Below are 13198 nucleotides of genomic sequence, written 5' to 3'. Positions count from 1 at the left end.
GAATAGGTGGACCTTTCTCTACATTTGATAGTTAAATTTACAATACATAAGACCTCACTGAAAATATCTAAACTAAAAAAGACATTAAAGTCTATAACAGTTCTGTTTCATGTCACTGTCTGAAACTATCTAGTACTCTCTCTTGAAGAAAAATATTTAAAATCTTGTCACATATTGGTAGTGAAAACAGAATGCAGTCTGTAGAGTATAACATTTCATTTCTTGAACTGTAATGAATGTGTTATTCTAAATTTATCCTAAAGAAAATAAGTTCCTATATTTCCTTGGCATGGCAGAACCCTCTTCTGATTTAATGAAACGGATACGATGAAGTCCAGTGTTATGTTTTGCCAGCCCCAAAAGAGTCTTCTTATCAGTGTCAAAAGCTTAGCTATGCATGACAACTGAGCATCAAGCAGGCTGGATAGGCACTGCTGCTGTTCAACTGCTGAGTGATCATAGTAAAAAACTGTCCCTGTAGCAATGTAATTATTAAATTAATGTATTAATTAATTTATTAATTTATTAATTTAGAATATTACATATTATAGTATTGAAAGGTGGACCATTACTACATTAATTTAATAATTACATTGTACTTGCAATTCAATACGGATCAGAACCATGAAGTTTATAACCTATGTCCCTGTAACTCCAATTGTCTACCCTACGGGAAAGAAGCAGAGTAGAGGTGTGCCCATTATTTGTTTATGGAGGTTTGTTTAAATAACATAGTTTTTCCAAGGTATAACGAAGCCTTTATTTTGCACGTATACTGTTCTATAGATGCTTTGAAAAAGTACTTCTTGAAATATGTGGAAGGATGCTTGAAGGAAACACCATACAATACTACAGGGCAGGCAAGAAGTCCTTGTACCCCTGTAACTGTTTAATATGAAATGTTATTTAGGTTATGTTGCTTACGTATTACGTGTTCAATATATCTGTATGTTCCCCATCATGCTGTAAACACAGTTCCATACACCTCCATGTTCTTCTTGACATATTTCTGAGCATGTCGGGTGTTATAGTGCAAACTGCATCCTCAACAGCATTGCGCAGTTTTCCATTTGTAGCATAACGACATGCAGATACATGCGCCTTAATGACTCTCCATAACAAGTTGTCAGGTGTGGTGAGGTCAGGCATTCCTGGTGTCCATTTTCAAGGTAGCTGCTGGTGTTAGTGAACCATGACTTATCCACCATCCTGGGAAATGTTCGGTTAGGAATTTGCACACTGACCCTTTTCTCAAGCTGGGGTATTAACCATGTTTGTAACATGTGTAAATAATTTGCGCCATTCACAGTTCCTTCAAAAAAGTACGGTCCAAGCAGATGCGATGTCATCGCTGCCTATATCATAATGTGAGGTGGGTTCCTTTACAACTCATCTCTGTAATGAGGATTCTCTTTGGCTCACATGACAACATTTCTAGAACGTGAGTTGCGATAAATAGCACATTCATCTGAAAACATAACCTTGGCATGGTTCACTGCATTTGGGAATCTAGTTAACAAAGTACGGCATGCTAAAATGCACTAATTTTGGTCTCTATCCGGTAATTTGTTTACGAAAATCGGTCAAAAATGTCTGAACTTAAGGTCTTTTTTCAATGTAATCTCACATTGTTGTATTCGGTATACAGAATCCCGAAGCACGTTTACGTGTCAATTTCACAGGAGATTGTTCAGTCGAAGCACAGACTCCAGCACGTGTTTCTTCTAGTATCTTCTTCCTTCCACTCTGCAGCCTGTCTTTAACACTGCCCGAGGCAAAAGCACGTCTGTTCCAGTCGATAAGTGTTGCTTTTCGTGGTGGAGCCTTATTAAATCTTCCCTGGAATGCTCCCATAATCTGTCTCATTGTCTGCCCTGTGTGTTGTTGTTCGTGCACCCACACACTTGCCACTAACCGCTCCACAATAGCGGAACTCTTACTGCTCACATCTGCCATGGCTTCACACTAACGCTCGACTGTGACCATATGTATTCCAACACTTGATTCCAACAATTAATAAGAAGTAATATAACTACTAACCTGCATAAATAACATTTGATACTAAACAGTTGCAGGGGTACGGGCATTTCTCGCCCACCCTGTACATTAAAGAGCGAAAGGATGTTTCTATTACAAGATATTAGATATTTACTATGCATCTGTCTTCTACCTAACACAGCTTCTCATATTTTTATATACGGCCCTTCCGACCCCTCTATAATAAGGCAAAACACCAGCCAACATTATGAAACAATAATGAAGAAAGGGACCGCTAGATTGAGAAGATATTGAGAATGCTGCTATTTCTAAAGCCTTAAATTTCATGGTGTTTTTTTCTCCTTGTCACAGGCTTTTCGCCTGCAGGTTAATTCAGGCTTGGTTTCTCTCAAAAATGTTTGCTCCCGCTCTCCTCCTGACCAATTTGATGTGATTTGATGATTTTGACAGCGATTTCAAACTGTTTTGTCATTTTTATAAACCAATAATTTATAAACTATGAGGTCCACAACCTCACCATGTGCTACTATTATTCATTTCCATCTGCATCATTTGTTTTCTCATTCCCTTGTTTCTTAGGTTAACGCAGTTTTTAGTATCAATTATTACTTCAAATTAACACCTGTTTCACTGAATTTTGTCGCAATAAGTTGTTTTTTGCTCTGCATATTGATGTAAATATTGTATATTTGTGCTAATTTTGTTTCCGTCTAGGCTCTCTTTTGTTTGTTTTTTCATTTGCTCTTTCATTATGTTTTTTAGCATTTTTTCAACTTATATTATGTAAATTATTCCAACCCCCCTAATTTTTTTCACTGAAGATGGCTCAAGCGAGCTGAAACATGTCTGAATTTGTTTGCTCCGTCTAATGACGGAATTTATGATGTATTGAATAGGAGGATACTCTCATTTTTTGCCATTGTAGAGGATGTTTCTAAACAATGTGCTTTACTTGTTTCAGCAATGATCTGGTCAGGATGTATAACACAACTGTCAGATTTTTAGCTACACAAAGTGGTCTTACTAGATGGCAGAACCTTTTGGACATCCAAGACAATGACACCAGGTAAGTACTTTCTGAATATTCTTAATATTAAGGTTTATACCTTAGATTGGAGTGAATGAATTTATTTTGTGAATTATAACTACAATATTACTTATGATAGAAACAAGGAAAGGAATACATACTAGCATGTACTGGATAAACATAAAAAGGAAATTTATGTGGGAAAAGTAAGCAATTGTTGGAAAGACCAGGACAAACAAGAAGTTTAAAGACACCTGAATATTTCATTAACATTATTCCTGTTCCTTAAACTTTTGGGACCAACCAACCGACCGACCGTTAAGTGGAAATGATTGAACATCTCTCTTGGTAAGTTATTCCAATCCCTAACTCCCCTTCCTATAAACAAATATTTTCCCCAATTTGTCCTCTTGAATTCCAACTTTATCTTCATATTGTACATATTTAGAGGAATATTTGCTGAATTTTCATTAAAATATCACTCTTTGTTTTTAAAGCCAATAGCACCTTTTTAATACTTGAGGTGATCTGAACAGTACAATATGAGGATTACATTAATATTTTTTTGTTACAGAGAAATACAGATACCTGTAGAATACCTACAATTGTAATATGTCTCCATAAAAATAATCCCTCCATTTTATAGCTTCCAATAGAATCACAGAAAATGGCCATAAAACAAACATTCCTTTACCTTGGCTGGACAGGAGATCCTTCAAGTTACCGAGATTGTTTGTGTGTTATGTTGTAGCAGAATATTCACACTATAATGAAACACACGAATGATCTCAGTAACTTGAGGGATCTCCTGTCCAGCCATGGTCAAGGAATGTTTGTCTTATGACCACTTTCTGTGGTTGTATTGCAAGCTATAAATTGGGAGGGGGAAGGGGGGAATATTTTAATGGAAACATATTCTGTTGTTCTATTACAATGTATGTTGGGTATTCAGCCCGAAGGCTGGTTTGATCCTCTGCAGCTCTGTCAACAGCTGTCATAAATAGCCTAGGCATCACTGAAGAGGCATACTAGGGAAATGAAGAGTGAGGTACTTTCCCATTGCTTTCCTCACCGAGCCGCAACTGCTATTACATATTAGTCTGCCAAGCCCACTGAAAGGCATGCACCAACCAACCCTATGAGCGATATTTTCACACCATTCATATATTATAAATTAATGTCATCCCCATATTGTACTGACGAGATCTCCTCAAGTATTGAAACATAGCTATTTTCCTTCCAATTATTATTATTTTTAAAATTTAATAACTTCAAAACAAAGAGTGATATTTTAATGAAAATTTCAGCAAATACGCCTGAGACCAAAAGATTAAGGACAGGAATCATGTTCATGAAATATGCAGGTGTTCTTAAACTTTTGGTAGGCTGTGTACGTTTTGTATATACCCTTCTCTGAAGGGGTTATAAGGTAATGAGCTCATTGGGAAAGGAACACAGAACAGTGGCAGAAGACTATCCCTGAAATCAATGTCAACATCATCATCTGTTAGTCATTTCAGAGTGTAAAATTTATCCTGCTTACAATCTATTTGCACTCAGTGCTTAAAGTGCTTGTACCTCCAATGACTGAACAAGCCAATTCTAGCATGAAACATGTATCCATACTGATTGCATTCAATTTCGGGGGGGAGAAGAAGCTGCATCCAACAGAGTACTGGTATGTGAATCTGTCATTTAGACTCCCCATGCCTGCAATGCTCTGCTCAAAAAGTTCAACAGCAGTAGAGGTGGTTCAGTGCCAAAATGTGTGAACCTTGGCAAATATTGAGACAGTTGATGTTTGTGACCTTGAAAGAGCCACCATGAGGTCTTGTGCCTGAGGAAATGTAACCATAAAGGAGTTGGTGTGAAAGCCTGGTGTCACTCATATGGCAGACATTCCCAGTCCACTAAAGCCAATGATAGAGGTTTCTGCATTGTTCATGTATACTTTCTTTCAAGAACTGCAAGACTAAACACATGATTCTACCATTTGATATTTAAGATGGAACAATTTTCTTGATGTTACAGTGGTACAGAGTTCAGGTTCCATATCCATAGAGTAATGTTAAGATGGTGACTGTTTTCTACACCATGAGTTTCATATGAACTGTTATATCTTTATTCATGAAGACCTAGTTCGATAGCTGACCAAATGCCAAGTAGGCAGCCCTAGGTGTGAACAGTGTTCTACATGTTCTAGACTCACATCAGAGATGGAGACAGGAAAGAATCTTGTTTTGTTTTTGTTTTGCATTGTTGATGAGGTCAAAACAACCATATGGGTACTTGAAACTATGAATGACTGTTGCAGACCCTCAGGTATAAGAGCAGATGGTGCAAAGTCATCAGTATTATGCAGTTCAATTATCCTGATCACATGAGTTAAGTAATGTGGATGAAGTCTTTGCAAGTTGAAGAGACTTCCCTCAAGACAATACCTTAAATCAGTGCCAGAGGTCTTGGTAGATGACACATCACTAACCATAGCAGCCATATACAGATAAGATAGCATTGGGGCAAGTACACACCCATGCTTCAAGCTATGTGTGATAGGACAAGCATCAGAGATGCTTTTCTGATGGAGAACTTGACCAGACATGGAGTGCTCAGACCAGGCCAATAAATTGTTTTGGACAACCAAGGTGTCTCAAAACTGCCCACATAGCAGGTCTCAGGACAAAATCAAAGGTCTTTTCCAGATCATAAAATACTATGTTTAGAGTTTGCTATTGTTCTCTGCATTTTTCTTGAAGGTGATATAAACAGAAGATTATGTCATTAATCCTTCTTGAGACACAGAAACCACACTGAGATTAAGGAAAATTCTTCTCTGGGACAACCTGGAGATGGCTAAGTAGAATCCTTGCAAGAAGTTTGCCAGTTATGGGCAGCAGGGATATACCATGATAGTTGGCACTTACACTACAATCACTTTTCTTGAATATGATGAAAATACAATAGTATCATTCTCAAGGTCACCAGTTACTTGCTGTCTTTCACAGATGAAAAGGATTAGTGCAAAGTACCTGGTCTTTAGGGATAAACCTCCACATTGAATCTATAACAGGTTTAAGGAAATGGCAGGACCTCAGGACTGTAGGAGGTAAACTGAGCAGCACGAAACACACAACGCCCAATAAACAATACATAATTATTGTGTAATTATCTATTTAATTAAAGTGAAGTACTTCAACCAATTTTTTATTGGCGTTGCATTGCAAGCAAACAATGAAGCGTTGATTTTTAATTGCACTAGCCTCAATTGTTTATTCCCATGCAACCTGGAAATCACATCGCTGGATGTGAGCCAATAATATTTTCCTGCTCTTGTAGTGCTTATTGTTGTATCTTTAATTGTTCCTCTTTCAATCACACATGTTTGTAGAATCTTTCTGGGATTGTCTTAATCAGCTTTTTTGAGTAAACATGCAGTTAAGCCCTGAACAAGTTGCGAGAGCTGTTGCTTTGTTAGAAGATGGTCGCAGCATGCATTACATTGCAGAAGTGTTGAGAACTACACCTTCCACAATTTCCAGAACTGTATGAAGGTACAGGGAAACAGGAGGCATTGCAAGGAGACCAGGATCAGGCCCAAGAAGAGCAACACTGGAGAGAGGTGACTGCTTCTAACAACTTCCAGTTCTCCGCAACTGTCACACCACCGCCGTTGAAGCACGAAATCAACTCCACCAAGTTCGAGGGGTCAATGTTAGTGAGAAGAAGACTGAAAGAAGCCAATCTTAAGTCCAAAAGACTCACCAGAGAGCATCACACAGCTCGACGACGTTTCACAAGGGAACATCTTGGCTGGAGAGTACAACAATGGGATCAAGTGTTGTTCACCGATGAGGTGCGATTTGGCCTACGATCACCTGAAGGAAGAGAGAAAGTCTGGAGAAGGCCAGGCGAAGGGTATTCCCCTTGCACATGACTTATTGCCTCCCCTGTCTATAGTCTACCATTCTTACATCTAATACTGTGTGCCATCTAGGCCTAACACAAAATTTGTGTAGCCATGATAAATTTCATTCTCAGGGTTGGTATCCCTTCCAGGATTGCCAAGGTGGTACTACCTCTATCTAATCAGCAGCCATCCATCTGGCTATGAGGGGATGTCTCATTTCCTTAGTGTGTATCTTGTCCACACTGAACTTATAAAAGTCAAATGTCCATGCTGGAGGCACGGTAAGGGCTATCTTCAAAATGTAAAGACAACCTAAGATCTTCGTAACTCCTCTCCTGGTTCAGGGAGATATTGATTTTAAATTGTAGTATAGGAATTGCGTAACTATTAACGTAGGATCTTCAGGTTCCTTTTTCTGTTAAATCATGCAGCGAATAAACTTGCCATATAACAAATTATATGGCTACTGCTGGTTCACTGTATGCAGTTTCACTGCATAAGGTTAACATAAGCATATAATATAAAAGGAAAATTTTTTATAAGAATAATCAAGTTATTTACCCTTTGTATCATTCTGTCTTTTCTCTAACTGCAGGTAGGTATTTTTTTATATTTTAAACTTTGTTAACCACTTAGGATTCTAGTTTATTTTCTCCTGGTTGCAGCATTGAGCACTTATGCCCCATTAGCTGATGTCTTTCTTCTATGGGATTTGTTGTAACTTTCAGAATCCCAAGCCTATTGCTATTTTAGGCTTTTTTTCTAATTGTATTTTTTCCTCTTCTGGAGTTAAATTTTCCCTTTGGCCACTTATATAGTGTGAAAATAGCTCTTGTGTATGAGGGAGTGACTTTCTGGGTTTCAATTTGTTGAGAACCTCACAGAATTCCTGATATAACGGTAGCATTTTCGGCTGATTTCTGAGTTCCTATTGACGCAGTATAATTATTAAATTAATGTAGCAATGGTCCACCTTTCAATACTATAATATGCAATATTCTAAATTACATTAATTAGGGACTAGTTTCGGCCAGGGCTGGCCATCTTGGCAGCCTTAATGTAAAACATCTAATAACTAAACAAATGTACATGCAGACAATTGACATAAAACAAATATATACAAACTGACATTTAAAACTGGGATGAAATTATGATTAAATATGAAAATAAACTAGGTTCTAACATCTTGAGTATGCTCATCATCGAGGCTATTTCAAGTATTAATTTATATACACAGAACTGTTAGTTCTAATACTGCTAATCATTAATAATTCAATAGTAAATGGGAACTGGTAAATGTTTATAACCTATGAGTTCCTATTGAAGAAAATGAGGCTGCAGTAATGTAGTTTTTGGAGAAGAATTATAAAAACAAGTTGGATGGATAAAAAATAAATGCTCTTGCTTAAAGAACATAAAAAAGGATCGATGTTTATTAAATATGATAAAGAAGAGAAGTTCCTTGGACACATATTGAGACACGGAGTCACTTCTCCAAGCCACAAGACACAGGGAATGATCCACAGGCAGAGCTTCACATACATGGGCTCTCTCTTCATCAAATCTGACTCTTCCCAGACATCAACAAGCTGGTTTCTGCCTGGAAACTTATTTTCCTATACTTACTTTTAGTTTTCTAATTTATTGATCTTTATTCATACTGGTACTCATGCTTGTTCCCTTTCCTTAACATATAAAATATATATCTGATGGTAGTTCATAGTAATTTTCTTTTATAATTCTTCTTCTTTTCCAAGCTTTTTCTAAAAGATATAACTAAAATTTTCATAAAATATGTAAATTATTATACAGGGAGTTTCTGTCATTGGTTGGCTTATGTGCCTCCCATTGACTCATCACTACCCATTACACAGCACAATGACAGCACAGGAATACCCGCACTTCGAAGTTCAGGTCCGTGCTTAGAATGTGTATCAAGTGTTTATCTGTTTATCTCCAACTGTTCTCGAGTTTGAAGTGCTACTTCGAGGTATAATTCTCATAATACCTCCACATGTGTATACGGTAGAGGAAAGGGTATTTAGGTACGATAATTATGTGAAAACAGAGTCTTGCAGGGAAGTCGTTCGGTGATTTGTAACACAATTTCCAGCTGTACGCCCTCCTCCGTGTGGAAACTCGTAAACAAAAATTGAGAAGAAGTGGTTCTTTACTCGGTAAGAAGCGAAGTATTAAAGAACGTGTACTTAATGAGGAAAAAGGAAAATGAAATGCTTACAAAATCCCTACGATGACTTGGACAAAAGAAACTGGGGTTTTGAAGAGCTCAGCATGGCAGGCTACGAAAATGTTAATGAACATATCCGGAGAGAAAGAGGCCCAGTTACGGAAGAGAGAACTTATGTGTGTGGATCAGAGTTTCCTAAGATGATGCCAGAAATGTATGGATGCAGGAGGAAAACATTTCCAACATCTCCTGTCGTAAGGTACGAGTTTATTTTCTTAATTTTATTTGTTATCTCATGTCATGCACGGATAAAGTGAGTGAAGTGCTGTCCTTGTTGCTCTGCCATGGAGGGGGGAGTGATGAGTCAACGGAAGGCGCAGCTGCTGGTCAATCGATGAGAGAAACTCACTGTAAATATTATTGTTAATTTGGACATGGGAATGAAGACATTAATAATCTGCAATACTTGCAACATTTCTCATGAGATAAACTTTCCTTCATCCATTTTAGGTGACAATTTTCAGTCATACTAATTGAAACGATGCGCCAAATAGGGGTCTAATCACCAAAAACTGTACGACGAGTTAATTGCAAAAAATATAGTTAAACAAAATTTATATATGATTTGTGCCATTATGTGCAGATTGATAACTAGTATGATGATTGAAACAATGAGACAGTCCACCAACTACAGTATGTACGAAAGAAATTATTCATAATAAAAAGATAAAAATGTGAAAGAGGGATTTAAGTGGTATGCTTTTATTTACCCAAATAATTACCGATTCTTGGAACTAACCAATTGTTGTTCATATGGATATGATTTTGATGTCATAACAGATAGGTACTGTATTTTATGTACAAAAATAATTTTTTATCTCCTCCATTCATAAAAAATAAGTCAAAATATATAAAATATATTGACCATGTTTCTTTAGGGCTAAAGACAACAAGCACACAAGGAAAACTAGAAGAAACTTTAAAATAAAACACTGTGTGTAACACCCGATCAGGTTATTATTAGACATAGTTCACATTCACTACTAATTTTACGCTCATGAATCCACACAGTGGCCAGCAAACATTCCTCAGTTGTATAATCACTTGTATCGGCCAGTAGCGGCAAATGGAAATTAGAAGTGGGTGGGGGGAAAAGAATACAAACAGAAAAATGTACCCGGGTTTGTGGGATATAGCAAATATACATCAAAACAAACAAGAAAAAGGGTACAAAGTGGTAAGTATTTTGATGCACTCTGAGCAAATTTTGATAGAGAGGTAAAGGATGACAGTTTACCAAATAAAGTGCAGTAATAATAGTTTTTTGTTGACATTTTGATTCAGTACTAAACAATAAAACTTTTACCAAAGGAACAATATAACACATATATTACAGTTAAATAGGAGTACGGTGTGATTATACAGTTAATAATCATTTAGTATTTGACTAAACACTAAGAAACTAACAGACACTAAAGAGACTGCCAGACTGATGAATGCATGTGGGAAGCGGGTGAATTAAACCTCATGTCCATGACCTTGGCAAAATATATACATAAAGGCTAAGTAAACGATCGCTTAATGTTAATGTTTTATATTGAAATTAAGTAACAATGTGGTAGACCTCAACAAATGACAGAGTACATCACTGTTTCAGAGGATATTTTATATTTTCTCGTATATAGTTACATTTCGGAAAGCCTGTTCCCATGTTAATTTGTAGCGAGGAGGTTATCATTTCTCTATGTACGCTTGAAATATGTTTTTGTGATACATACACAGTTAGGTTAGGTGATGCTGTTTGAAGAAAACTGGAACATTTGCCATAGAGACCTCTGGAGTGATATTATAATTTTTTCAGAATGAAATTAAACATACACTTTCACGTAGTATAGGAATTCGAAAAATAACAAACGAGTAAGCCGTAGTGTGTTACACAAGTTTTGACAAACTGATTGCTGTTTCATACCGATTTTAATGTGTACGGGGTTTTTCCTGACTGTTACAAAAAATCGGATATAACGACAAATCCGTCGCAGTGAGTAAATTTTTGCCGTTATGAATTCTCACTATAACAGACTTCTGTTGTGTTTCCAATAGTTGGCTTGGAATTTGCACTGAACTTCAGTAAAGTTTCCATTCGAAAAGGAAAAAGTCCCTATTGCACGGTAGAAAGAATGTCCCGATACAAGGAATTTTTGTTCAGCCGTAGTGACATAGCCCAGTCAAATCAAACAGAGTAGTACAGGTACAGCCTGCCTGTTCAGCACATCTGTTGGATCAAAGGATTAATTTCCTGTTAGTATGATGGGAAAGAACAGAGAAGTGAGACTTTATATATTTTGGGAGGCAGGATACAACTTTGTGGGAACCTCTTTTTCCCTTTGTATCATTCCGTAAGATCATATTCACTCCACCTGTACCTGAATTATGGACAACCATGTTGTTACATGAAAGCTGGCATTGGTAGAACATCGAACTGTGAGTTAATTTAGATAAAAATACATCCTGTTGCAGGTCAGTACACAGTACAATGATGTACGAATTTTCTTATGCACATATTGTGTCATTTGCTAATGTTGTGTAGCCTTTTTTAGCCTTCTTATGATGGAACTCACTCTCTTTGTTTGTCTTCACTGCAGACACTTGTTTTCTAGTACGACTTTCAAAGCCTTGCAAGCAGGGGTACACTGCTATCAGAACATGCAGGCAAATGGCGACAAAATGAGTCACTAAGAATCTAATTGATGAAAAAAGTTAATAATTGTTCTTATCACTGTTAAACATCAAAATGAATGTGTCTTTTTTTTTTTTCATAATGCTGTCATGTAATCAGCTGCCATGGGCCACATTCTTATAGTCTACTATAATATGTAATAAAATATTTCGGTAATGGGAAATGTACGAGTAGGTACACCCTGCATGCAACCCTTATAGTTTACCTCCAGTAGGCCTTTTCATGTCTTGGTTTTCCCTACTTTATGTTTATTAGGTACTCTCAGAGAAGTACGGTATCAACTGCTCTGAAATGTGCACGATACGGGTCGCTGGACAAGTCCAAGTTCGATAATTGGGAACAGGTTAAGAGAGCAAGAATAATAATAATAAAACAGTTATTGTAGCAAGCATACACAGTGGAAAATAATAAAACCAGAGGGTTCCGGGAATGTAGAGAGTGGCAACGATAAATGTACTCAAAGGGAGAGACAGTTAGTTTCAATAATAACAGTTACTTTTACTTCAATAAATATACTGTGTACATTTCCGACCAGCTGGGGATAACAACTAACAATTGCTGGAACAATTCCCAATGTGAGTTTAAGATAAGTTACACAAAAATGTTAGCCCAAGAAACCATCCAAAGAAAAGCAGCTTGATTTGTTCTGGGTGATTTCCAACAAAAGAGTAGCGTTACAAAAATGTTGCAAAGTTTGGGCTGGGAAGACTTGGGCGAAAGCAGGCGAGCTGTTTTACTAAGTGGTATGTTCCGAGCTGTCAGTGGAGAGATGGCGTGGAATGACATTAGTAGACCAATAAGTTTAAGTGGCATCTTTAAAAGTAGGAAAGATCACAATTTGAAGATAAAGTTGGAATTCAAGAGGACAAATTGTGGCAAATATTAATTTATAGGAAGGAGAGTTCGGGATTGGAATAACTTACCAAGAGAGATGTTCACTAAATTTCCAATTTCTTTGCAATCATTTAAGAAAAGGCTAGGAAAACAACAGATATGGAATCTATCACCTAAAGGACTTCCCCAAATGCAGATCAGTAGTGACTGATTGGTTGACAGAAGTTCTCCACCTCCTAGCACAGCAACAAGTTGCAAATTCTTCTACTTGACTATGCCACTTTGCAGGAACATACTGAACCCGATAGGGGCATGATCCAAGGACCTTTGGTTGATATCGATCTCCATAATTACACACGCAATGCTATTAAAATGAAAGAACGCTGAGAATGATTAATATACATATCATTAATAGAGGTCATACCGAAACTAATTAATATTCATACCATTGAGATAGATAAATTGTGTATTTTAAAATTATTCTACGAGATTTCTTTGTCTGCGACT

The 13198-nt window shown here is 37.0% G+C and overlaps 1 protein-coding gene across 3 annotated transcripts in view; it reads left to right on the top strand.

Moving 5' to 3' along the window:
- Nucleotides 1-13198, top strand: part of Ca-Ma2d (Ca[2+] channel Muscle-specific alpha2/delta subunit) — a 318622-nt gene that overhangs the window by 198998 nt on the left and 106426 nt on the right. For all 3 annotated transcript variants that reach the window (XM_067145019.2, XM_067145020.2, XM_067145018.2), the window contains one exon: nt 2960-3064. In XM_067145019.2, the coding sequence (XP_067001120.2) occupies nt 2960-3064 (105 nt within the window). The remainder of the gene's footprint in view (nt 1-2959; nt 3065-13198) is intronic.

Source organism: Anabrus simplex, chromosome 4 (genome assembly GCF_040414725.1).
Source record: "Anabrus simplex isolate iqAnaSimp1 chromosome 4, ASM4041472v1, whole genome shotgun sequence".
NCBI lineage: Eukaryota > Metazoa > Arthropoda > Insecta > Orthoptera > Tettigoniidae > Anabrus > Anabrus simplex.
Note: the sequence above shows the minus strand (reverse complement) of the source record. Positions and strands in the feature narration are given on the sequence as shown.